Source organism: Hemicordylus capensis, chromosome 7, assembly GCF_027244095.1.
Source record: "Hemicordylus capensis ecotype Gifberg chromosome 7, rHemCap1.1.pri, whole genome shotgun sequence".
NCBI lineage: Eukaryota > Metazoa > Chordata > Lepidosauria > Squamata > Cordylidae > Hemicordylus > Hemicordylus capensis.
Window position 1 is genome coordinate 11397024 of NC_069663.1, and position 24699 is coordinate 11421722.

Consider the following 24699-nt stretch of genomic DNA (forward strand, 5'->3'; position numbering starts at 1 on the left):
CCGCTATGGGAACTTTGGTCAAAAAGCGGTGTATAAATATTTGTAGTAAACTGGTTTTGATGGCTGGCCTGAGGCTGCCTCCAGGCTCGGAGCAAGGTTGCCTCTGAATACCTGTTGCAAGGGAGCAACACAGGAGGAGAGAGGGCATGCCTTCATCTCTTGCCTGTGGGTTTCCCAGAGGCCTCTGGTAGGCCACTGTGGGAAACAGGATGCTGGAGCTGGGCCTGATCTAGTAAGGCAGTTCTTGTGTGCTTAGATTTTCTTCTCCTGCTGAATTAGTGCATATTAACAAACTGGTGAGATTCCTGTCATCATGATGAGTGTGTAAAATGAGAGTTCCTATATTGGAAGGAGGAGATTTATCTCTGTACACTCAGCATACAGAAATGTACCTGCTCTGGGGTCCTTCTATATGAGGGTCAGATCTCAGCTTTTGACCTCAATACTAAATCCATTCAGGCAGTCCTCACTTTAAATTGTTCCAAGTTAAGGCAGAGAGCACTTAAGGTGTTTGTAAATGGCCACCTTGTTTCAACATTGCAACACTGCAGGAGGAGGAGCTCTGCTAGACAGCTGCTGGTGGGTGGGCTAGAGGAGGCAGCGGCAACCATGGTGGCTCATATTGAGTGGCCATCCTGGCAGCAGCTGTTGCTGCATCTGAGGCTGTGGAAGGATTGGTTGACTCTCCCCTCCAAGAGGCTTCCTCCACCGCCACTGCGGCTCCTCCTCCTCCTCCACACTCAGCTGCTGCTCTCTGTCACTGCAAGAGGGAGAGAGCCCAGCCTGGTCCCAGCCCACACGCCCTATCTTACCTGCCCTCTGTCCTTCCCAGTCTAACCATTGCCCAGAAGGCAGAGGAGAAGACGGAGTTAGCCAGTTGCCTCCCTCCCTTCCACGGAAAAGTGAGAAAGAGCCAGGAAGAGACTGGGAAGGGATGTGTGGCAAGGGGGAGCAGCTTCTGATTCTCCGTCGTCAACCTCTCTGCTGTGCATCTATGACTGACACATCACCAGCTCTGACAGCAGCAGAAAAAAGCAGGGTATCCAGCCTTCGTTCAGGACCCAAATCCCCACTTATAGCATTGTTTCCTGTGGGAAAATTAGTTCCTTGTCAAGACATTTTATTTAGGACCGCGTTTTCAGGAACCAACTGTGTTGTAAGTCCGAGGACTTCCTGTAATAGGAGTTTAGAGCTGCCAGGTTCAGAAGCAGAGTGCCGCTGCACACCTGTTGCTGGGGGGGGGCATCTGTGGCAGGGGGAGCCACGTGGACCATAGCCAGAAACCTATGTTTTTAAGGGGAAATGCTTTACTTTCCCTCACATAAGTAAAGAGCGACTCTGTTCCAATGGGAGAAAGCAAAGTCTGCTTGAGTGGAGAATAAACGTGTTCCTTTCCCCTAGTTGTTAAGAGTCGAGCTTCCTTCTCCCTGCGTATCTCCTCCCTCTTGTCTCCATGGCCCAATACGGGGTTCTGTTTCTGGTCATGCTAGAGTGCAGCAGGAAGTTGGGAACCTGCTTTAGATATTATTATGATGGACAGCTGTGTGTATATTTTGCAAAGAAATTGCATACTGCAGAGAGCCCTGGGAGTCCAGTGCAAGTCACTTGACAACCCCTCCCCGCCATCATACTTCTAGTGAAGGCTGAGCCACTCACTGATTGGCAGAGGCGGAGGGCAGGTTTTTGCCCTTACCCGAACAGCGTCCTCCTGAGGTTTCCTCAGAGGAGTGTGTTTGCGGGGGGCGGGGGGACATAATTGGGAGGAGGGCTAGCCCTTCTCGCTGCCTCTGATGGTCCCTCTCTGGCGGATCAAACTTTCCTGCCTAGCTCCAACGTGGCTTGTCTCTTGGTCTCTCTGAAGTGTGGCAGAATGTGTTGGGAGTTGGCCTTTGCATCAGTAGACATATGAATGCTGTCTCTCTTGGTTTGGATAAGGACTCTAATGTGGCTGTCTCACTACAAGATGCCATTGTCCCACATGTGGCATTGTGCAGATTTAGTGCCAGCCAGTGAAGGCGGGACATGCCTGGGTCTCCTCAGTATCAATGGGCTTATTGACTTGGATTGATTGACTCGTGCACTGTATCTCTGCTATTGGGATGTGTCCCTTTGTCTTATAGTCTTGCCTTGTAAAACTGTTTTGCACCTCACTGGACCATCTGTGAGTGTTGGATGCACACACATGCGCACGCACACACTCACATCCCTCCCGTGTCTGATGACAGAAGCTCTTGTGCAGTCATGTGCAATACGTTGGCTAGTCTTTAAGGTACCACCTGACTCCTTCCCACTGGGTTTGATGCCTCTCGTTGCCATCCTTTTCATCTGAGGGTGCCAGTTCTGAGGTTGCTCTAATCCCCAGCAGAGACTCTTGCCTGGTTGTGTGGTTATATAAGAATGTGTGGTTACAACAATTGTGTGATGAACTTCCAGCTGCGTCATGCTGACTGTAGCCCTATTCAGACATTACATAGTAGGTGTGTGCATACAGGTGTTTATACACGAACACAAGTTTGTGTACGAACGACTGTGCCTGTGTTCATTTTAGAAGCAAACCTGGGTACGGACCCCCTCAGATACCCAGTACATTTGGGAAGTGCTCTGATGTGCATGCATTGAACATCATCTGTGAACAACTGTACATGCATGCAGAGCTGTATGTATGTATATTGTATGCAGATTGTCCATGCGTTGAGCCAAATGTATTCAGTGTAATGTGTTGAACATAATATGTAGGGCTTATGTTCTCACAGACAGCAGTTTGAGACCCACTGTTGGGTCAGGGAATGGTGGGGCTGTAGCTCAGTGGTAGAGTGCCTGCTTGCATGCAGAAGGTCCCAGGTTCAGTCCCTGGCAGCACCTCCAGGGAGGGCTGGGAGAGACTCCTGCCTGAAATCTTGAAGAGCCACTGCCAGTCATAGTAGACAGTGCAGAGCTAGATGGACCAAGGGTCGGACTCAGTAGAAGGCAGCTTCCTGTGTTCCTCGTGAGGGTGGGGATCATTCTTGGTCTTTAACTTGCAGACAAAGCAGAAGATCTAGTGTCCTTGACCCTGTGCTCTGACTCAGGTTTCAAAATCTGGCAACAGAATTCCCTGCATGGAAGGCACTGATGACCCAGTCGATAGCTTCGGAGGCTGGAATGCAGCTGCGGAAAGGGAAAGATCCTCGTTGCCGAGAGCTGATTCAGTTTGCAGTGCTGTGCAGAGCCATCACACTCCTGCTGCAGGCAAGTTCCCGAATAATAGTCACTGTGATTTTAATGTTACGGAAACATAACCCATCTGTGCTGATCAGAAGAGTCTGCAGTCTGCATCAATAATGGCAGTTTATTTGTTTTAGCCATTAGCCCTGGCAAAGTCCATATGTTATGTATAGTAATGTAAACGACAGATTTAAGATGTTATTTGTCTGGTCCACAATCCAAAACATGAGATTTTACAGAGGTTGTTTCCATGCTAGAGCCAGAGGGGCTCAGTCATTGCCATATTCCGGTTAGCAAGAGGGAAATCTCTTTGTGGAAGATATAGCCAGTGTCCCAGCATCTACAGATCAACTTGCCACCTCACCAGTGACAAGTGCCCCCAGTCCTCTGGCAAGCTGGACACCCAGCTAGTGTTCCCTCTAACAGGGATTCCCAGATATGGTTGACTGCAACTCCCAGAATCCCCACCTCCAATGGCTTATGCTGGGGGATTATGGGAGTTGTGGTCAACAACATTTGGAAACCCTTGTTAGAGGGAACACCGCACCCAGCACCACACAGTTCTCGGTTGCTGCAAGCCAGGGACATCTCATTGGGTTATCCCTCTCAGAAGCTCCAAGGCAGGACAGGATTTGATTGGTAAAGAGAAGAAGACACGCCTACCCTACCCCGAGGAGGATAACCCCTCCCCAGTTCTTTCTGTCCTCGGCAGCTCCAGGCAGCTTTTTCCTTCTCTCCCTTGCACCCTTTTCCTTCTCTGTTTTCCCTCAACTAAAAAAAGTTGCTCATCCCTTCTTGCCTTCCTTCTACCCTCCTTCCCCCCTCAGATTTCCCCCGTTGTATGGAGTGGCCCCCATGGGGCAGAAAGATAGTTTTCCTTTCTAGTCCTTTCACAGTTTTTGTTCCTTTAGAGGCACAGACAATAGAGCCAAGAGGGGCTTCTGGAATAGGTCGTGACAGCCCTTCAGAGGATCCGGCTCTTTCAAGCACACTCCTCCCTTCAAGCCAAAACAACAGCAATGATGCAAGGCCTACCTGGCATGGGGGGCATTTGTCTGTGCTTTTCCATGCCTGGGAGGCCTCGACCTCGGGCGGATGGGTCCTAGACGTCATCAGACACGGCTACAGAATAGGATTTCACTCTCCTCCCTCCTACAGGTTCCTACCAACTCCAAGATCTCGATCCTTCGCAGAACACTCCCAGATACTCCAGGCCATACAACACCTGTTGGACATCAGAGCGATAGAACCAGTACCCACTCTAGAGGAGGGCAGAGGGGTTTATTTTATTCTCTTTACAGTACCAAAGAAAGATGGCACAAGAAGGGCTGTGCTAGACTTAAAGCAACTAAACAGATCAGTACACCGAGATCGCTTCCGCATGGAGACTCTAAGGCAGTGATTCTCAAACTTGGGTCCTCAGGTGTTATTGGACTTCAACTCCCATAATCCCCAACCAAAGGCCACTGAGGCTGGGGATTATGGGAGTTGAAATCCAATAACACCTGAGGACCCAAGTTTGAGAATCACTGCTCTAAGGTCTATCTCGGAGGCACTTCACCGCCACAATCTCCTAGCATCCATCGACCTAAAGGAAGTGTACCTCTACGTCTCAATCTACCCGGACAGCAGGAAGTACCTTCGCTTCAAATACGCAGGCCGGTATTTCCAATATGCAGCACTTCCCTTCAGACTGTCTTCCACCCCTTGTGTCTTCACAAAGGTCCTAGCTCCGCTAGTGGCCCATCTCTGTATGTGAGGGGTGCGTCTTTTTGCGTACTTTGACGACTTACTTCTACAGTCTCACTCCCTTCAAGAAGCTCAAGTGGACCTCCAGACCATGTTGGCAACCCTGGACCTCCATGGCTTTCTGGCAAACCACAAAAAGAGCCAGCTGAGCCCCTCCCACCAGCTGAGCCATCTAGGAGTCATCAAAGACACAGAAGTGGCCTCCCTGTCCCTGCCTCTGGACCACCTACTCACCCTACAGTTGGAGGTCAAACTGGTCTTATCAGCCCCAACAACTCCTCTCAGCACTCTAGCAAAGCTCTTGGGTCTGATGGTGGCCACTATAGACTCTGTCCCATGGGCCCGCTTCCTTCTTCATGACCTCCTGTGGTTCCTACTTCCTCACCAGAAGGCGATAGTCCAAGATCATGCTGAGCCTCCCAACTCAGACCAGATCCTCTCTTCAATGGTGGTTGGTGACCAACAATCTCCTCCGCAGCAAGCCCTTCCTGGACCCTCCCAGGATCATTCTATCCACCGACGCAAGCGACCGAGGTTGGGGAGCCCATTGCCTAAACAACTCTGCTCAAGGCATGTGGTCCCCCCAGGAAAGAGCACACAGCATCAACTGGAGGGAGCTTCGGGCCATCTGGCTAGCCCTTCTGGCCTTCCAGTCGTCTCTTCGCTCAACACGTGTGTTGGTAAAGACCGACAACATAGCGGCCAAAGCCTACATCAACAAGCAGGGGGGGACTTGGTCCCATTCTCTACACCAAGAGGCGATACTTCTCCTCTACTGGGCAGAGAAACACCTGGAAACCATTAATCGCCCATCACATAAAAGGGGAGCTGAACGTAGTGGCGGACTGGCTCAGTCGCAGGGATGTCTCCCCAGAGGAGTGGAGTCTACACCCCAACATCAGATCACGGAGCACGTGGGAGTGCCAGTACTGGATCTCTTTGCAGCCCCGTCCAATGCAAAACTTCCCAATTTCATATCAAGATTCCCCTGTCTGGGTGCAACAGCAGTCGACGCCATGTCAGTCCAATGGCCGGAAGGGCTCCTTTACGCCTTTCCCCTGACTCTCATCTTGGCGAGAGTTCTGCGCAGAATACGACTCCTCCAAGCAGAGGTCATCCTCATAGCTCCGTTCTGGCCCTGATGTCCCTGGTTCCCGGAGCTGCTTCACCTAGCGGTCTCTCCCCCGTGGGAGCTTCCGCCAGTTCACAATCTGATCTCACAAGGACCAGTTCTTCATCCGAACCCAGCCTGGTTGCGTCTTGCCGCCTGGAGACTGAGCGGCGGCTCCTCCTCCGGAAAGGTTTCTCTGGTGCAGTATTAAACACTATGCTAGCATCCCGCCAGGCGTCAACGGAAAGAGTGTACCAGTCCACCTGGAGAATGTTTCTGCGATGGTTGGCTCGATATTCCATCCCACAAGCCTCTGCATCGATCCAACACCTTCTCAGATTCCTTCAAGAAGGACTGGGAAAAGGCCTCTGACCTAACACCCTAAAAAGACAGGCGGCATCATTGCTACCACTGCTATCTGGTGGAACCTCACAGGTCTCTCAAGCTCACTCTCACCTCCATCGCTTCCTCAGGGCGCCTCCCTTCTATCTCCTCCAACAGTACACAGATTTCTTACCTGGGACCTGCATATAGTTCTCCGCGCCCTGCAGTCACAGCATTTCGAACCAATCGGGACCGTTCCCATTAGGATCCTCTCATTCAAGTTGGCCTTCCTTGTGGCAATTATATCCGCCAGGAGAGTATCGGAACTGCGGGCATTATCGTTAAACAAATCTCACTGCAATTTTCTCGAGGGTGCTGTCTGCTTGATCCCTGACCCCTTCATCTGGCCGAAGGTAGCATCACCATTCCATTTATCTCAGGACGTGTTCTTACTGTCTTTTTGCCTTCACCTGTCCCACCCTACTGAAAAGCGGTGACACAAGTTGGACGTACGTCATTGTTTGAAGGTCTACATCAAACGTTCAGCCTCATTCCGAGTATCCGATGCCATGTTTGTCTCATTTCATCCTCGCTCCATGGGCTCAGCTGTGACGTCCACTACCATAGCAAGATGGATAAAAGCATCAATCGTGATGGCATATGAGAGTCAGCATCTCTGGCCGCCGGCCTCGATATTGGCTCACTCAACAAGGGCAGCAGCAACTTCAGCTGCCTTCTTTATGAACGCTTCAGTCGACGAGATCTGCAAGGCTGCCTCATGGGCATCATCATTGACGTTTACAAAACACTACAAGATCGATGAATAAGCATCCTCCCGAGCCTCTTTTGGAAGGCGAGTGCTGCAACAAGTCCTGCCTCGACAGTAGGTCAGACCGCTCCTGCCCGTATTGGTCAGCTGTGGTATGTCCCAGTGAGATGGGCCTGGCTTGCAGCAACCGAGAACAGAACATTGGTTTCACTTACCGGGAAGGCTTCTTCTGGTTGCGGAAGCCAGGGACATCCCAGCGCACCCAGCTTGGCACTCTGACCTATTTGTTCGACAGGGACTAGGGCTAATGATTCCTGGGCCACAATGCTCCTCAACTTTCCTTCCTGCTGCTCAGGATCTCTCTGCTAATTCCTTCTTCCTATGGTGCATACCTGCTTACGCCTTCTCGGCCTGAAAGAACTGAGGAGGGGTTATCCTCCTTGGGCTAGGGTAGGCGTGTCTTCTTTTCTTTTACCAATCAAATCCTGTCCTGCCTTGGAGCTCCTGAGAGGGATAACCCAATGAGATGTCCCTGGCTTCAGCAACCAGAAGAAGCCTTCACAGTAAGTGAAACCAATGCTCCGAACTCTTCCCTGGAGGTCTCACTTCCACTGCCATTTTTGAGAAGGTAGGAGATAGCGGGAGTCTTTTCTGAGCAGTGGGAGGGGGCTCCCACTGTTTCTTACCATCTCCACATCTCAGTGCCAATGCCAGAAGACCCACTTCTCTCCTAAGCCCTCTGCTTGTGTACCAAAAAAGAATCTGAGGGAAGAGAGGGGATGGGGGCAACCACAAATAATGGCTGGCTAGTGAACTATGCCTAAATTTATGGGTCCTGGTCAATGTTCGTGGGTTTGTTGTTGTTTTTAAATATTCAGAATAAGTGTATCTCCTATACATTGACCCAGAAGGCAAACAAATAACGTAACACATTGTTAACATTAAAACTTGGCTGACAGCTGGACCAAATTACTCTTGAGTAGTCCAACTGAAATTAAGTGGTCCTTTAGAGTAACTTCTGAGAAGTACTATGGAGTAGTCACCTTAAGTGGCGCAGCGGGGAAATGGTTGACTAACAAGCAGAAGGTTGCCGGTTCGAATCCCCACTGGGACTATATTGGGCAGCAGCGATATAGGAAGATGCTGAAAGGCATCATTTCATACTGCGTGGGAAGAGGCAGTGGTAGCTGCCCCCTCCTGTAGCCTACCAAAAAGACAACCACAGGACCTTGTGAGCACCAGGAGTCGAAATCAACTCAACGGCACACTTTACCTTTTCTTTACTATAACTTAGAGTAACTTAGTCTGGCCGTCAGCCCTTATATTTTGAAACTTTTTATATCTGCCCTTTAGAACAAACATAATCATTAATTGAAATGTGAGAGTCGTAAAGGTTTTCTCACCTCAGATTCTAAAGGGGGATTTATTCATTTTGATCACGTAATCTTCCAATTTATGTTTATATTCCATCATTCTGCACAAAGGAGTAGTCTTGATTCTATTCAAAGGTGACAAATTACATTGGGAGTGTACATTTTCAAGTCTAGTTTGAAACTTCTGACAAGCAACTATCTTTTTAGTCTGATTGAAATAGATTCCAGAAAAACTGTATGAATGCAGCATGAGAGCAATCTTCTCTTGGGCATTAAAAACCTATACAAATGCTGAGCAAAACTTCTTGAATTCTTGGCTTATTTTAATTTATGAAATCAATGCAATTTTGCTTATTTTGAATGACCTTGGTCGATCTGTAAGCTTCACCTTGAATCAAGCATTTAATTTTTTTCCAGGGACAAGATAAATGACTAGAGACTTTGAGAGTCGGCTGTTTCTTTGGCCTAATAGCATTATCTCTGGCACAGTTTGGGGTTAGTTATCTACTTACTTTCAAATGTATTTCTACATTCATCATGAGGACTACAAACTTTATTTTTTGAAGGAAAGAAGTGAAATTGGAGACACTCAAGATCCCATATTCTGTTCTTGAATTGAGTTCAATGCAGAATCTCTGAAGGAGAGCAGTTGTCTTTACATAAAAAGAAAATCCAATTTATATGCCTAGAAATTGTTTTTTTAATATGCAGTGAGTCTCGTCAGTTCCTCAGGCCTTCAGCTGCTTTCTTCTTCCTGCAGCACCTAGGAATATAGGAAGCTGCCTTATACCGAGTCAGACCCTTGGTCCATCTAGCTCAGTATTGTCTACACAGACTGACAGTGGCTTCCCCAAGGTTACAGGCAGGAGTCTCTCTCAGCCTTATCTCTGATCCTTCTTCCTCTGGCTTTTTTCTTTTTGATCTCTTTCGAACTCTGTTTCTTTCACTGACCAAAGCCCCATTCCAAATTCTTCCTTTTATACTATAAACTTACTTCCCCCACTTAGGAGGGTGGATTTTGCTTTGTTTCCGTTTGTGTTAACCTTTTCACCTCAGGCTTGCGTGATTTCCTAAGCTAACCTTTTGACTTCAGGCTGCCATTTTAAAACATACAGCATAACCAGAGCAGAACACAAAATAGAGGAACATAAGAACAGCCCTGCTGGATCAGGCCCAAGGCCCATCTAGTCCAGCGTCCTGTTTCGCACAGTGGCCCACCAGATGCCGCTGGAAATCACAGGCAGGAGTTGAGGGCCTGCCCTCTCTCCTGCTGTTACTCCCCTGCAACTGGTATTCAGAGGCATCCTGCTTCTGAGGCTGGAGGTGGCCTATAGCCAACAATCTCAACCCTTCACACTCTCCTTAGCATCTAAATGTTTGTCTTACTTCAGGACCTTATATAGTCCAAGGTGGTTTTACTGGGTGAGTAGCCAACTGATTCAATGAGGCAGCTTTAATAGAGTTTGGTCTCGCGGGCTGCAGCTGCAGTAGAGACCCTACATGGGATCCCTGATCAAGGCTAGACAGGCAGGATCTAACGTGGAGAAGTGTGATGAACATCATCAGTGGATATCGTGCAGGCTGCCAGCAGATGGAACTCCTCCTGGTCCCTGGCGGTCTGTGCTGGAATGGAGCCAGCCACTGCAAGAGGAGAGGTGCCATATCTTCCGGCCAGCCAAAGAGTCTTGGCCACCGAGGACACGTTTTGTTATAAAAGCATAACTGTGTTTATTGGGTTTAATTTCATTAGCTACAATGGCTCCCTCCTTTGCATTCCTGTGCCAGCACATAATCAATTTGATTGCACAAAGGAACACCCCCAGTTTGACATTTTGAATCTTAGGTCTGTTCAGCAAGTTAAATGATTTTCATTTGGCAGATGATCTTGAAGTGCATTTAAAAAAATTGCAGCCTTTGGCATGCTCTTCTTTCAACAGCTGATTAACAAGATGTGCACAGCAGGCTCCTGTGAGTGCTGGCGGGCTGGCCTTCCCAGAACACCTCAGCAGACTCGGGAGCTGCTGCTGCCGCTGCGTGGCAGAGAGACTCTGAGCAGAGGCACCTTTTGAAAGAGGCGTTGGGCAAGGGGGAGCAACGGCCTATTGCTCGTGCCTCTCATGGGTGTCTTGTTAGCTTGGTGAGCCCTTTGGGGACAGGAGCAAGGGACCATCATTTCCCTATTCTTTTGTCTATATACATCGCTCGGAAAATGGGTTTTGTTGAAAAGTGGTATATACATATTAATAATAATAATAATAATTATTATTATTATTTATTATGATTTATATTTTATATCCCGCTCTTCCTCCAAGGAGCCCAGAGCAGTGTACTACATACTCAAGTTTCTCCTCACAACAACCCTGTGAAGTAGGCTAGGCTGAGAGAGAAGTGACTGGCCCAGAGTCACCCAGCTAGTTTCAAGGCTGAAGGGGGATTTGAACTCGGGTCTCCTCGGTCCTAGTCCAGCACTCTAACCACTACACCATGCTGGCTCCTACATAATAAATAATTAAAAAGACTGAGGTATGAATCGGAGAACCCTGGTTGAAATCTGTCATGAACTCATTGGGTGGATGTCAGGCAAGCCTGAGTCTCAGCATCAGTTCCCCATCTGGGGGATAATCATACTGGCCTACTCTACAAGATTGCTGCAGGGGTTCCCAACCCTTTTAACCAAGTGTACACCTTCTGTTGCAAACCTTCAGCTCCGATATATGAGAGAGAGAGAGAGAGTGAGTTTGTGTGTGCGCGCACGCGCATGTGCACACACACACACACACACACACACACACACCCCTTAGGGGATGGGGCCACAGCTGAGTGGAAGAGCATCTGCATGCTTGCATGCAGACGGTCCCAGGTTCAATCCCTGGCAGCATCTCCAGATAGGGCTGAGAGAGAATCCTGCCTGAAAGCTTGGAGAAGCTGCTGCCAGTCAGAGTAAGTACTGAGCTAGATGGACCAAGGGCCTGACTGGGAATAAGGGAGCTTCCTGTGTTCCTATGCAATCCCTCTGAGCAGGGCCAGGAGACAGTGTGAATCTATGAATGGCTAGAGAAGAGCCCTGGAGCTAAGCTAGAGACTTGCCATGGCCAAGCAGGGATTTTTGAAGGCCATCCTCCCAAATACAGAGGAACACCTTACGCCTTGAAACACCCTGGCCACCCCTAGTATGATCACGTGATACAGGGGTTCTCAAACTGTTGGACCATATGTTGTTGGACCAACTCCAAGGACCTTTGGCCACCATTGTGGCTGGGGATGATGAGGAATTGTAGTCCCAACATTTGAGGACCCAGGTTTGAGGACCTCTGACCTAATAAATTGCCGTGTGTTAACAGCAACACGGTAACTTCCCTACCCATCATAGCACACAGCAAAAAGAGCACTTTCATTTATTCCATGTTTTGGTGAGTGGATGGGATGTTTGTTTTGTTCAGTGATTTCCCCTTTTCTTCAAGCAGGGACCTCGTTGGCAAAACACCTTCAGTGTGAGAGCCGTTGCCCACTGTGCCTAACCTTCCCATTCTCCTGTACTCTCAGTGCTGGGAGGACCCTTTAGGAGAGACAGAGCCCTCTCTTAAGAGCTCTGCAGGAGAAAGAGTTGCAAAGTACTACACTTCCCAGCGCTCCCTGCCCACCTTCCAAGAGGGTGCAGGGGCTCAAGAGGGTTCAGTTTCCCGTACAGCAGGGTTTCTCAACGTGTGGGTCCCCAGATGTTATTGGACTTCAACTCCCATAATCCCCGGCTCCAGTGGTCTTTGGCTGGGAATTATGGGAGTTGAAGTCCAATTACATCTGGGGACCCACACGTTGAGAATCCCTGCCTTACAGGAATGCCCCCACCCCGCACTGGGCAGCACAATGAGAATGGCCACCTCTGCATGGCGCCTGAGGGGCTGTGCAGAATATTCAGCTTTGGCCGAAGCTTCACACTTAGGCTGGATGGGAGTTGCCACCAGCCGCAAGGCCTTACAGTGAAGAACACGGGTTAAGTTCCGTTTTCTGCTCCTTTTATCTAGGCCATTTTCAACCTGCTGATCCCGGACCATGCTGCAGACGCTTTCTCCCCGCCCCGCTTGTCTGAGTCTGGATTCTGTGACTGGCTCGTGGAAAAGCTTCTGGGCGGTCTGTCCCGTTGGGATGCGGAGCACTTCTTGTTCATCGCGGAGTATGGCTACGTGTACGAGCACAACGGTGCCTTCTTCCCCCTGTTTCCCCTGAGCCTGCAAGTGGTGGCAGAGACGGTGCTGTGGCCTCTTCGAGGCTTCCTGTGCCTCAGGAGCCGCCTGCTCCTTTCTGCGGCTCTGCTCAACTCCCTCTTCTCTGTCCTGGCCTCTTGGGCCCTCTATGAGCTGGGCTGCGCGGTCCTGCAGTGCCACAGGAAGGCCTTCCTGTCGGCCATCTTCTTCTGCCTCACCCCTGCTAACGTCTTCATGGCAGCTGCTTATTCAGAAAGCATGTTTGCCCTCTTGGTGTTTGGAGCCATGTGGCAGCTAGAAAAGGGGCGGCGTTGGACCAGCACCCTTCTCTTTGCCGTCGCCACTGGCGTGCGCTCCAACGGGCTAATCAATGCTGGGTTTCTCCTCTATTCCCGGACAAAACACTTTGCTTCCCAGCTCCAAGCAGAGACAGGAAGTGGAACAAAGTTGTGGCAGATCCCGCGTCAGTTCCTAATCTGGGCCGCTTCTCTGGTGGTGATGTCCATCCCTGTTTTCCTACCTTTTGCTTTGTTTCAGTTCTACGCCTTCCTCAAGTTCTGCAAGCCCAGTATTAGCCCTGAGTTTGCTCTCCCAGAGCCACTGTTGCAGCTAGCTGTGGAGAAAGGGTATCGTGTTGCAGGATTAAAGGGTGTGGAACCCCAGTGGTGCTCCTGGGATTTGCCTGTGCTGTACACCTATATTCAAGACGCCTACTGGAATGTGGGCTTTCTCAGGTACTTTGAGCTCAAACAGATCCCCAACTTCCTTTTGGCTGCACCCACTATTGTGCTGGGCTCTTGGGCAGCCTGGAGGTACATCCGTGCAAATCCCTGGCACTGCCTCGTGCTTGGCCTGCTGAGAAGAAAGGCTGGAGGAGTGAAGAGAGAAGACTCTGGCAAGCCGGCTGCTGGATTCTGCTCTCCAGGTGTATTGGTTTACCTCGTCCATGCCATGGCTCTCTTGATATTTGGGACCTTTTGCATGCACGTTCAGGTGAGTCCTGCAGATTCCTGAACCGCTTTCACATGGTAGGAACAAGGGCAGCTTGGCGGCTCCTGGAGGTGGAGCGGGCGGGGGGTGGGGGAATGGGCATCTTTTATACTGAGTCAGGCCAAGGGGCATCTGATGACTCAGTATTGCCAGTCCTGGTGGGCAGCAGATCTTGAACCCAGCTCCTCAGCGCCATCTCACACCTGAGCCATTTTTGGAAGGGCAGTATAGAAATCGAATAAATAAATAGGAAAATAAATACAGAAGAGTGTACAATTAGGAGGGACCTGCAAGCAGTCCTGGCTTTCTGTTGAGTGTACCTGCTTAAGAACATAACCCTGCTGGATCAGGCCCAAGCCTATCTAGTCCAGCATCCAGTTTCCCACGGTGGCCCACCAGATGCCTATGGGAAGCCCACAGGCAAGAGATGAAGGCATGTCCTCTCTCCTGCTGTTGCTTCCCTGCAACTGGGATTCAGAGGCATCTTGCCTCCGAGGCTGGAGGTGGCCTATAGCCACCAGACTAGTAGCCATTGATAGACCTGACCTCCATGAATTTGTCTAAGCCCCTCTTAAAGCCATCCAGGCTGGTGGCCATCACCACAGCCTGGGGCAGAGAATTCCACAGATTATGTGTTGTGTGAAAAAGTACTTCTTGGTCCTAAATTTCCTGGCAGTCAGTTTCATGGGATGACCCCTGCTTCTGCTGGTGTGAGAGAGAGGGAGAAAAATTTCTCTCCAAACCATGCATAATTTAATAGACCTCTATCATGTCTCCCCTTACTCGTCTTTTTTCTAAGTATGCTTGACACACATGCTTCTGTAAGAACCAAGGACTTTTTTAGATGTGTGCCTAAAAATGTAATGTGCAAGGTAGCCCTGAGGATCTTGAGAAGTTGGGCTTTTCCAGCCCACCTAAGCTGGAGATCAGTCCCTCCCTCCCTCCCTCCCTCCCTCCCTTCCTTCCTTCCTGGTCTTTAAACCAAATGATCTCCGAAGCCAAGGATAAAATACAAAGTGATTAAAGACAAGTGATAACAGCAGCAGACCAGCATTTGCATACTAAGCAGTGTAATCCTCTTCCATTAAAAGTTTCAAAAAGCAAAACAGCTTTTACATGAGCGTTCACAAAACAGCTTTTACTTCCTATAAGGAAGTAAAGTGATCTCCACCAGCTTAATGTGTATGCGCTAGACATGTGCTCTGCTGCTGAGCTGTTAATGTGGCTTTGGCCTGGGCACTGAGGTGGTACCCCAAAGAGCTAGTTACAGTTAGTCAAGAAGAACAAGGAACAGAACAGTGATCTTCACTGTTTTTCAAATGAGGGCCACTTTGGTGGGAAACCCTCAATGTAGGAAGCATTTTCCACTGTGGTGACCTCTGCACAGTACTGGGCTTTTCTCAGCGCTGGAGGGCCCTTTACAAGAGATGGGTCCCTCTCTTAAGAACTCTAGGAGAAAGCCCTGGAATGGGCTACACTTCCCAACCCTCTGTGCTCGCCTTCCAAGATGGTGCAGTGGCCCAAGAGGGCTCCATGTCCCTCCAAGGAGCCTCTCCTGTCTGCTGGACTCGTCACTGCACGATGGTGCCAGGGTATGCAGAGGATTCCGCTTTGGCCGAGCTTCGCATGGGCCCAGTAAACAAGGAAGCAGAGAGCCTTACTTAGGGTTGGCGGGGGGGCCTTGCACTCAAGAGCACTGACCTAAGGACTGAGGGTGGGGCGAACCAAAGCAGCTGGGAACAGTTAGTCTGGAAACTCAAGGGATAGCAGATCATTAAGGTGAAAGGCGTAAATGGCTTTTTATAAAGGAATTTTTAAATATCATTTCTGTTGCCAGTGAGACAAACTATATATTTATTAATGATTGTAGCTGAGATGTGAACTGTGCTTCTAAGAATGCCGGTAGAATTCGCTCTGTAACATAAACCATTTTGCTTGAGGAGATTGCAGGATCCCTTGCTTTTAAGGAGCAGCTGGATTGAATGATAGATTAGGACACTGGTTCTCCAATGTGGGTCCCCGGATGTTGTTGGACTACAACTCCCATCATCTCCAGTCACAACAGCCAAAGGCCATTGTGGCCATTCTCCAAGTTGGAGAACACCCGGATTAAGAGATGGCATGATGCCTCTTCCGTAGTAGCACCTAGTGTGTGGAACATCCTCCTTTTTGTGATTGCCTGGCTCTGCCTTGATCTGCATTTAGGCACACAACAGCCTAGACATCTGTGTTCCAGCAGGCTTTTAATTTGTATGTTAATTTATTTATTTTATTTTTTATTTATTCGATTTCTATACCGCCCTTCCAAAAATGGCTCAGGGCGGTTTACACAGAGAAATAACAAATAAATAAGATGGATCTCTGTCCCCATAGGGCTCACAATCTAAAAAGAAACATAAGAGAGACACCAGCAACAGTCACTGGAGGTCCTGTGCTGGGGGTGGATAGGGCCAGTTACTCTCCCCCTGCTAAATAAAAGAGAATCACCACATTAAAAGGTGTCTCTTTGCCAAGTTAGCAGGGGACTAAAATTTGTAATTTGAACCCTAGCTGGTGGCTGTGCTGTATTCTTGCCACTGAGACTTTGAGCCCTGTGGAGGAGGAGGAGGAGGGGGTGGTGTGTGTGTGTGTGTGTGTGTGTGTGTGTGTGTGTGTGTGTGTGAGAGAGAGAGAGAGAGAGAGGTTTTGATTATTGTTTTAATTGATATTTTTGTTACTGCTTTGATTATGACTTTTATAGAAAAGCAGGATGATAATAAACCCCCCGATAGGCCATACTGCCCCGTTGGAAGCAAGTCCCACAGCTCAGAGGCAGGGCACCTGATTTGCATGCAGAAGGCCTCAGGTTCATTCCTTGGCAGCCAAGTAGGGCTGGGAGAGACTCCTGCCTGCAACCTTAGAGAAGCTGCTGCCGGTCAGTGTAGACAATACTGCGCTAGATGGACCAAGAGCCTGACTCAGTATAAGGCAGCTTCCTGTGTTCCTGATAGTGTAGACTCCTGTTAGTGGAGCCTGAGGTAGTGGGACTTGAGTAAACATGGCCAGGACTGGGCTGCCCAAGTAAGTTACCTAGGAAAGATAACCCGGGAAGCGGCCTTTTACCACGTCAGAACGTTGGCCCATCTAACCCAGTACCACACTGACTGGCAGTGGCTCTCCGAAGCTTCAGGCCAAAGTCTTTCCCAGCCCTTCGCACCTGGGATCTTCAACACGCCAGGCAGGTGCTGTTCTACGGAGCTACGATCCTTCCCACGCCCAGCTGGGCAGCAGCTGCAGAGCAACGTGTGTTGCAAGCGGTGGTCCCTCCCTGTGCCTGCACAAAAGGACCGTCTTGCACCTCTGCGTTGAAGCTAGCCTCACTGCTACTAGGTTCCAAAGCCCCTGTGAGTCAGCATGGCAGCGTTGTGTAAGGAGCACTTCGGGGAAGATTAGGGGGTGGGAGTGGAAGGAGGTGGGGCCACCCCCCAGGGCCTCACACGAGCTGGTGCGATGCAGAAGCTCAGAGTGTGAGCCATCAACCGGGAAGTCCCTGTTTTAAATGGCACTCGTGAGGTTCTTAGCCTCTGTTCGTAGCCCCCTCATCTGCGACGTGTGGCCAGTCTTATGGGTTTATATGAATTGTTTTGAGCACTCGAGGCCAGCACGGCATAATTGCTAAGTATCACTGATAACGAGTGCAGGATCGGCAGCCTTGTGCCTCCTTGCCCCAGCAAAGGTGCTGAAAGGACCTTGAATAGGATCCTGAGGCAAGGAGTGGGCCGTTTTGTCTTGCGTAGAGTGCTCCTTTGAGTGCCACTGTGAAAGCAGAGACTTGTGCCACAACCTTTACAGCTGTGGTATCGGAGAGGAGAGCTGGTCTTGTGGTAGCAAGCATGACTTGTCCTCATAGCTAAGCAGAGTCTGCCCTGGTTGCATCTGAATGGGAGACTTGATGTGTGAGCACTGCAAGATATTCCCTTCAGAGGATGAAGCTGCTCTGGGAAGAGCAGAAGGTTTCAAGTTCCCTCCCTGGTTTCTCCAAGATAGGGCTGAGAGAGATCCCTGCCTGCAACCTTGGAGAAGCTGCTGCCAGTCTGTGAAGACAGTACTGAGCTAGATAGACCAATGGTCTGCCTCAGTATATGGCAGTTTCCTATGTTCCTATCTGTCAGTAAAACTGGTTGAGGGCTGAAACATGTTTTTGACTTCCTTTTCTTCAAGCCTGGGAGTCAGTTGCTTGCTTGAGGAATGATCTGAGTCAATCAAATCATGTCTCGGATCAGTGACATTTTGTGTAGGTGACCTACAGGGTGATGATGGAATAAGATTTGCCCATATGAATCGGCCAGAGCCCTCTGTTCAGCACCTCAGCCCTGCTCATGGCACCGCCACTAATGAAGAGATGGTTGGCGGGGACTAGAGGCAGGACCTTTTCAGCTGTGGCCCCTCGGCTTTGGGGAAAAACCCCACCACCAAGAGCTTCACTGTATTCCCTCCCTCAGGGTTTTTTAAAAAAAACAACTACTAAAGACCCATCTTTTTCGAGAGGATTGTGAATGTTTTATCTGTTTCTCATATCTGGTGGTTTTTACCTATTTTAACTTTCTAATTTGTAACTTTTAAATTTAGTTTTAATTGGGTCTTGTTTTTACTTAATTTCTATTAGTTTTATATAGTTTTTATGTTTAATCTGTTTTATTAATTTTGTGAGCTGCCGTAAGCAGTAGTGCACTGGAAGGCCAGGCCATAAATATTTTAAATAAATCAATAGTCACTTGCTCTCTGGGAACTGGCTAAAAAGTGTGCCATCCATGTTTATGTTGGAGAGACATCCCGTGGCCAAGGAATGGCATTTCCAGAGTGCCTGTGGCTATATTAGTTGAATGCAGCTGGCTGGGTCCCAGAGGAGAGTTTTCATTGAGATTATATTCTTTAGATTTCGAGCTCTCTGTCATGCAGTTGAAGGAAGCTGTTCAAAGGTGGCAAAACTGTGATTCCCTGGAAGTGATTCTAGATCATTTCAGACAGAGAATGTTGCGAGAAAGAGGAAGTAGAGAGTTCCCCAGATAATGTGCAGGAGTGTTTTCCATGTGTGTGGCTGGCAAAAGCTTACTTAGAAATGCCTCCTGAGGTTGTTCTGTGAGGCTAGCGGTCAGCATCCCAGGGGTTCACAGAAGAGCCAGGCTGGAGGATACACGCCAGAACCAGAGTTCCAAACTTCCAGCAGGGTTCTTTGACTTTCCTGGCAGGTAAACACAAGCTGGTGTCCTAGGAAGGAGGCGGGCTAAGTCCCTGCTAACTGAGCAAAGAGGCACCTTTTAAAAGTGGTGATTCTCTTGACTGAGCAGGGGGAGAGCAACTGGCCCTCTCCATCCCCAGCACAGCATCCCTCCAGGGGCTGTTGCTGGGTGCCACCTTGTGTTTATTCTTAGATGGTGAGCCCTTTGGGGACAGGGAGCCATCTTTCTTTATTAATTTCTATTTCTCTATACATGTTCTTAAGGAACTTTTGTTGAAAAGCCATGTATAAATATTTGTTGTAGTAGTCATAGAAATGGTAATGGATGGGGTCAGATTCATGAAGTGGGCTCATCCATAAAAGCTTTTGCCACAGTAAAGCTGGTCATCCTTAAGGTGTGACAGGGCCCTTTGCTTCTGTTGCCGCAGAATACAAATACCTCTCTCATCTTTCTCTCCGGCAGTTGTTGACCCTAGTTGCTGGTGTTTTCTTCACTTGTGGGGGGGCTCTAGCCGTTGGGCAGGGCTCCCTGCAGCTTCCTCTGTTGACTTGCCTTTGGGGTTTGCTGCTGTCTTCCTGAGGAAGCGCAGGTGGGTTGGGGCTTCCTCCTGCCTCCCCTGTCTAGCTTACCTTCACCCCGCCCTCCTATAGTTCCGTTTGCCCTTTCTTTTCTACAGCTGCTCCCTTCCACACTGCCTCATCTGAGTATTGCTTACAGCTGGGCAGTGGGGGCGTGGGGGGCGTGGGTATGGACAGTGGGTTAGTCTGGGTGTTACCCAGCAAACTGCCGAATGGAAGCGGAACAGGCTGCTTTTGATCAGGCCTGATTCCTGCTGCGCGGGGTAAGCAGTTGTGAAGCTTTCCTTAAGTTGGTGAATCTTTTTTGCCCCTTGCCCCAGCTATCCCTCTTTAGACTCGGTATGAGTGACACTGTCCCTCACCCGATACCTTCATGGCCGAGCAGGATTTCGAACCCAGCCCATTCAGGTTCCAGGCTGCCTACTAGCCCAGAGTGGTTATCAACAATGGTGATCATGCCTGGTGTTTCAATAGCACTTTTTATAACTGCTCAGAGCACGTCACATATATTATTTACATAGGAAGCTGTCTTATACCAAGTCAGACCTTTGGTCCATCTAGCTCAGTATAGTCTACACAGACTGGCAGTGGCTTCTCCAGGATGACAATATTTCTGTAATCAAGGGTAGCCCTCTCAAGGTGAGGCAAAGTGAGCTGGTCACCTCAGGCGGTGGATTATTGAGGGCTGCAAAATGTCCCTTTCTGCCATCGGAGTAGCCCTTTGGGACCAAGCTGAGAAGTGTGAGTAAAGAAGAGAAGACTGCTGGCAACATTTCCTCCCACCCCTTGCCCCCAGCCCTAAGCCACTTACAGGGATCAGTTTTGAAAGGGGGCTGGTCTCCACTGGGCACATGGGGCATTTGACACCTTGCGTCAGGCACCGCAATACCTTGGGTCACCCTGTCAGTAATCCTTATTACAGTAATCCCTTCAAGATAGCTCAGTATTCCCATCCCCATGTTGCAGATTGGGGCGCTGGGGCTGATAGCGGGTTAAAGATGCCCAGTGTGTTCAGCACAGAGCTGCGATTTAAATTGAGGATCTCCTGGCTCATAGCAGATGCTGTTAACTTCTATTTTGCACCAGCTCTATAGAAGGAAGTGACTCTACCTACTGAGGGTAGCATTAGGATCTGTGACTTCAAATCTGGAAGTCAGTATATTAAACTGCTGACAATATAGTATAGCACCCAATGATTTCTACATGAGCATGTAGGAAATGTAAAGTGGTATGTGAAAACTCACTGAAATTGGAAGGATTGTAACCTTCCTTTTCTGGTTTGAACAGAAAACCCACATTCCGTAGCTGACTCTACCCAAAATCTGCTGTCAAACGATATACTCTTGTATGTCTACATGCTTCATTTGCATTATTTATTCTTAGAGCAAATTTGTTGGAGTAGGGTTTTCGTACCTTGGAATTATTTTGAAGGATCTCTGGGATTATGAATTAGTAAGTAATGTCTACTCTCTCTCTCTCTCCTCCCCCCCTTTTAAAATTTTTTAAAAATAGGTTCTTACAAGATTTTTGGGCTCCTCTTCACCAGTCCTTTACTGGTTTTTTGCTCATCTCCTTCATGACCACGAACCTCTCCTGCAGAACAGAGACCAATCTACGGGGCATGCTACACTCCACTTTGAGAAGCCTTCCTTAGGCAATTCTCTTCCGAGCGGGAACAGAAATGAAAACCTGGTGCTAGCACTCTTGAGTAACTGGCGACAGACTACCACTCTCACCAAATGCATTCTAGCATATGTCCTTTCCTATTGGCTGCTGGGGCTGGTTCTTCACTGTAATTTCTTTCCTTGGACATAAGAGCTTGAGAAACCACCACATGGGTAGCCAGCTTTCTGATGGGAACACAGTGACTGAACATATTTCAGCTTTGCACTGTTTTGGAGCCAAGTAATCTCTCAAACCTTCTGTGAAGGTATTCTTGTATGCATTAAATTGAGACACAAATTAGGCAAGGAGAATCACCACCAATTTTGCCTGCCATTGTGAGAAAGTATAAGTGTCCAGCTTTCACCAGAAACAAAAGCATGCATAGTGTACACGCACACACACAATTTCTGCAATTAGCTAATATATTAAAAAGCCATAGGAATATAGGAGGCTGCCTGATACTGAGTCAGACCACTGGTCCATTTGGCTCAGTATTGTCTACACAGACTGGCGGCGGCTTCTCCAAGGTTTCAGGCCGGAGTCTTTCCCAGCCCTACTTGGAGATGCCAGGGATTGAACCTGGGACCTTCTGCATGCAAAGCAAATGCCTTACCAGTTCTAATATCAATACTCCAGCATGACACCCCCCTCCCAAAAGGAAGTCAAGGCTATGTTATACAGCTAAAGAGGTGGAGTTGTGCCAATAGGAATATGCTTTGTTTCCAAAGACCAGGTTATCAGGGAGCAGGTTAAGCCCCCACTCCAGGGATGTCCCGGAGTCTACATCCTTTCTCTTACCTAAGTGAATAGTTTCCATTTCCATTTCCTCCTATGGAAAGTGAGGTTCTGCACTTTGGGATGGTGTTGCAGTGGGCTTTGGCACAGACCCTGGCTGGGCCCCACTGACAGGGATCCTGCAGGAAAGTGCACTCTCAGGGCACAGATACAAACTGAACTTCCTTGCAACATGCAAGCCCTCCATCTCCACATCAGTGAGGGCATTTTGCCGGTAGATCAACAGAAGCTGTGTGTAACGGTATAATTCTTTTCTAATCCTGTATAATGGGTCTATGTGGACAGCAGGTGGTGAGTCATTGCTCAGGCACTGCTTCTCTTTTGGTCACATCTTCTGTCATTTCACTAATGCAGCCATTTTTTCTTTTGTTGCCTTCTGTAATGGGCATTTCTGTGCGCTGGATGTGTTCAGTCATCTCTTCTGTGCAGCTGGTATAGACAGTTCTTCTTTGTAGTCCTTGTACTTTACACGTATGGGCTCTGTGCATGCGTGGAGGCCCATCCGGGAACTTTCCAAGCTCCTCTTAGCTCTCAAGTTCAGGTGGGAAAGAGCCCCACCTCCATCTCTCTCTCTCTCTCTCTCTCTCCCTCCCCAAGTGCCTCTCCTGTTCCTTAGTTCTCCTTCATCCACTGCATTCTTTAATTTGCCGGCGGCTCAGAAAACCTCTGGCTCTGGGAGACTATTGCTCTCTTTCTCTTTAATCTTTAGTCACCTTTTATTCTGACCTCTAAATGTTATTTTCCTGTTCATTTGCCCCCCCTCTTCTTTTATCACCCCCTCCTTTTCCCCTCATTCCCATGTCCCACGGGGGTGTATGGCCAACAAAGTCACTTTGAAAAGGTGCAGAGCTTGCTGTGCAAAAGTTCCTGCTTTGGACGGCCACCAGCTCAGCCTTCTTTTTTTGGGAGAAACCCATATCACAGACTCCTATTCCGACTGCCAAAATTTTACCCACCAGGCATGCTGCAATAGGGCAGCGAGATTGAGAGCCAATCTCAATCCTCCTGCCTAAGCAAATAGTGACTATGCCCTCCGTCCCATCCCATTAGGACACCACTACCACAGGGACTGGGCTGGTACCTCTGGTATCTACCACTACCATGAGATGGCCTGCCACTGTGCAGTACGCTTGTGCTCCCTTGGGACCAACAGGGTCTTCGGTTCCCACTGCACCACTGCCCATGCCAGCGCCAGCAGAGAAGCTTAAAAAGAGGAAACATCTTCAGATGGACATAGATCCACCTAAAAAGAAAAAGAAGTTGGCTATTTTGGTCCCGCTTCCTGGAACCCAGTGGAACATCCTTTGGAGCAATCCTCAGGGCATAACTTCCGAGGATCTCGAAGAAACCACCGGTGTCAATGAGTTCTGTCCTCATACAGGCCTCTCCAATTTGAAGGGAACCCATGCTGATACCGACCCCGAGGTTGCAACTGACCCCACGGATACCAACGTGCTCCAATAGCCGCTCCGACCAAGGAGATGACTTTGAAGGATCGGAGCTTGGAAACCACCCAGACTACTCCCCAGTGAGGGCCTTGGGACATGAATAGTCACTTGGTCCCTACGATCGGTACTGAACACAGTGCGGCTTACGTTTTCTCTCATGCTCCAAAGTTAATTATGAACCTTTCTACAGTGTTCACTTCGGCAGCGATGGTAGGGTTCGATACTATGGATGTACACCATTAGAGCTGCCTTCAGCTCCCTCCCAATCAGACACTCATACGGGTGCTCAGTTGCCCCATTACTCAACAGATGACTCGGATGTACAGTCATTTTTATGTGGCTTTCTATGTGGTTTGCATGGCCCCGTTCAAGCAAATGGAGTGCCTGTTTGTAGCCTATGGGCCTCCACATCAGGAATGCTGTCACCATCCATCAAACTGAGCTACCAGCTGGCGGGCCATCAACCCGTTACTGCTACGGGCACACTCGATGCGAGCACAAGCCGCTTCAACAGCCTTTGACTGTGGAATCCCTATTGAATCCATCTGTAAGACTGCCGTGTGGGCTTTGCTGGTGTCCTTCATTCATCGTTATGCACTGGTTGTACCTCCCCAGCGAGATACTGCCTTTGGGAGAGCAGTTCTCCAATCAGTTTTTGCTTGACAGTCTCACCTGCACCCTTCTCCAGGTATGCCAGCTTGTTATGCACCCATATGTGTGAAGAACAGGGACCACAACGAAGAACCTGCAGTTGCTTACCTGTAAGTGAAATTCTTCTAGTGGTCATCTGTACCTCCTAACCTCCCCACTGCAGGTGGTAGTGGCAGACTTGGTGATTAAGGGGCAGCAGAGACACTTGGAGATATATAGTAGCGCTATGGAGGCCCTTTCCTGCCTAAACTTGATTGCTAAGAAGAGCTTGGGAAGTTTCTGAATGGTTTCCACGTCTGTGCAGAGCCCATATGTTTGAAGGTGCAGGTGACCACTTGAAGAACATCAGTAACAGGTAAGCAACCTGAGGTTCTTTCTTTGAAAACTTGTTCCATTGCCCTGAAAACACGTTGTATCAGGGTAAAACATTAATAGGTAAACTGCTCAAAACAGTTGTGTAAATCATCTGTTGTTCACAGTAAAGGAGTAATATTTTAAAACAAAGATGTACCTGGCAGATTTGCAACAAGCATTCTACATTCTAAGATCAATAAACCTTTGGTGAGGTTTTTTTTTAATCTTCTGGTGCTTCATGGAAATAAAATCACTTTCATCACTCTT

At 48.8% G+C, this 24699-nt stretch overlaps 1 protein-coding gene across 8 annotated transcripts in view; it reads left to right on the plus strand.

The window, feature by feature from the left end:
* The window catches only part of PIGV (phosphatidylinositol glycan anchor biosynthesis class V), a 33452-nt gene extending 8753 nt beyond the window's left edge, over nucleotides 1–24699 (plus strand). For 3 of the 8 annotated variants that reach the window (XM_053268344.1, XM_053268345.1, XM_053268341.1), the window contains 3 exons: nucleotides 3069–3228; nucleotides 12553–13725; nucleotides 23030–24699. In XM_053268344.1, coding sequence (XP_053124319.1) covers nucleotides 3112–3228; nucleotides 12553–13725; nucleotides 23030–23443 — 1704 coding nt within the window. In that variant the 5' untranslated portion in view covers nucleotides 3069–3111 and the 3' untranslated portion in view covers nucleotides 23444–24699. Of the gene's footprint in view, nucleotides 1–3023; nucleotides 3229–12552; nucleotides 13726–15672; nucleotides 17316–21031 lie in introns of those variants that run through there. The other 5 variants (XM_053268346.1, XM_053268343.1, XM_053268342.1 and 2 more) reach the window with 4 other exon arrangements.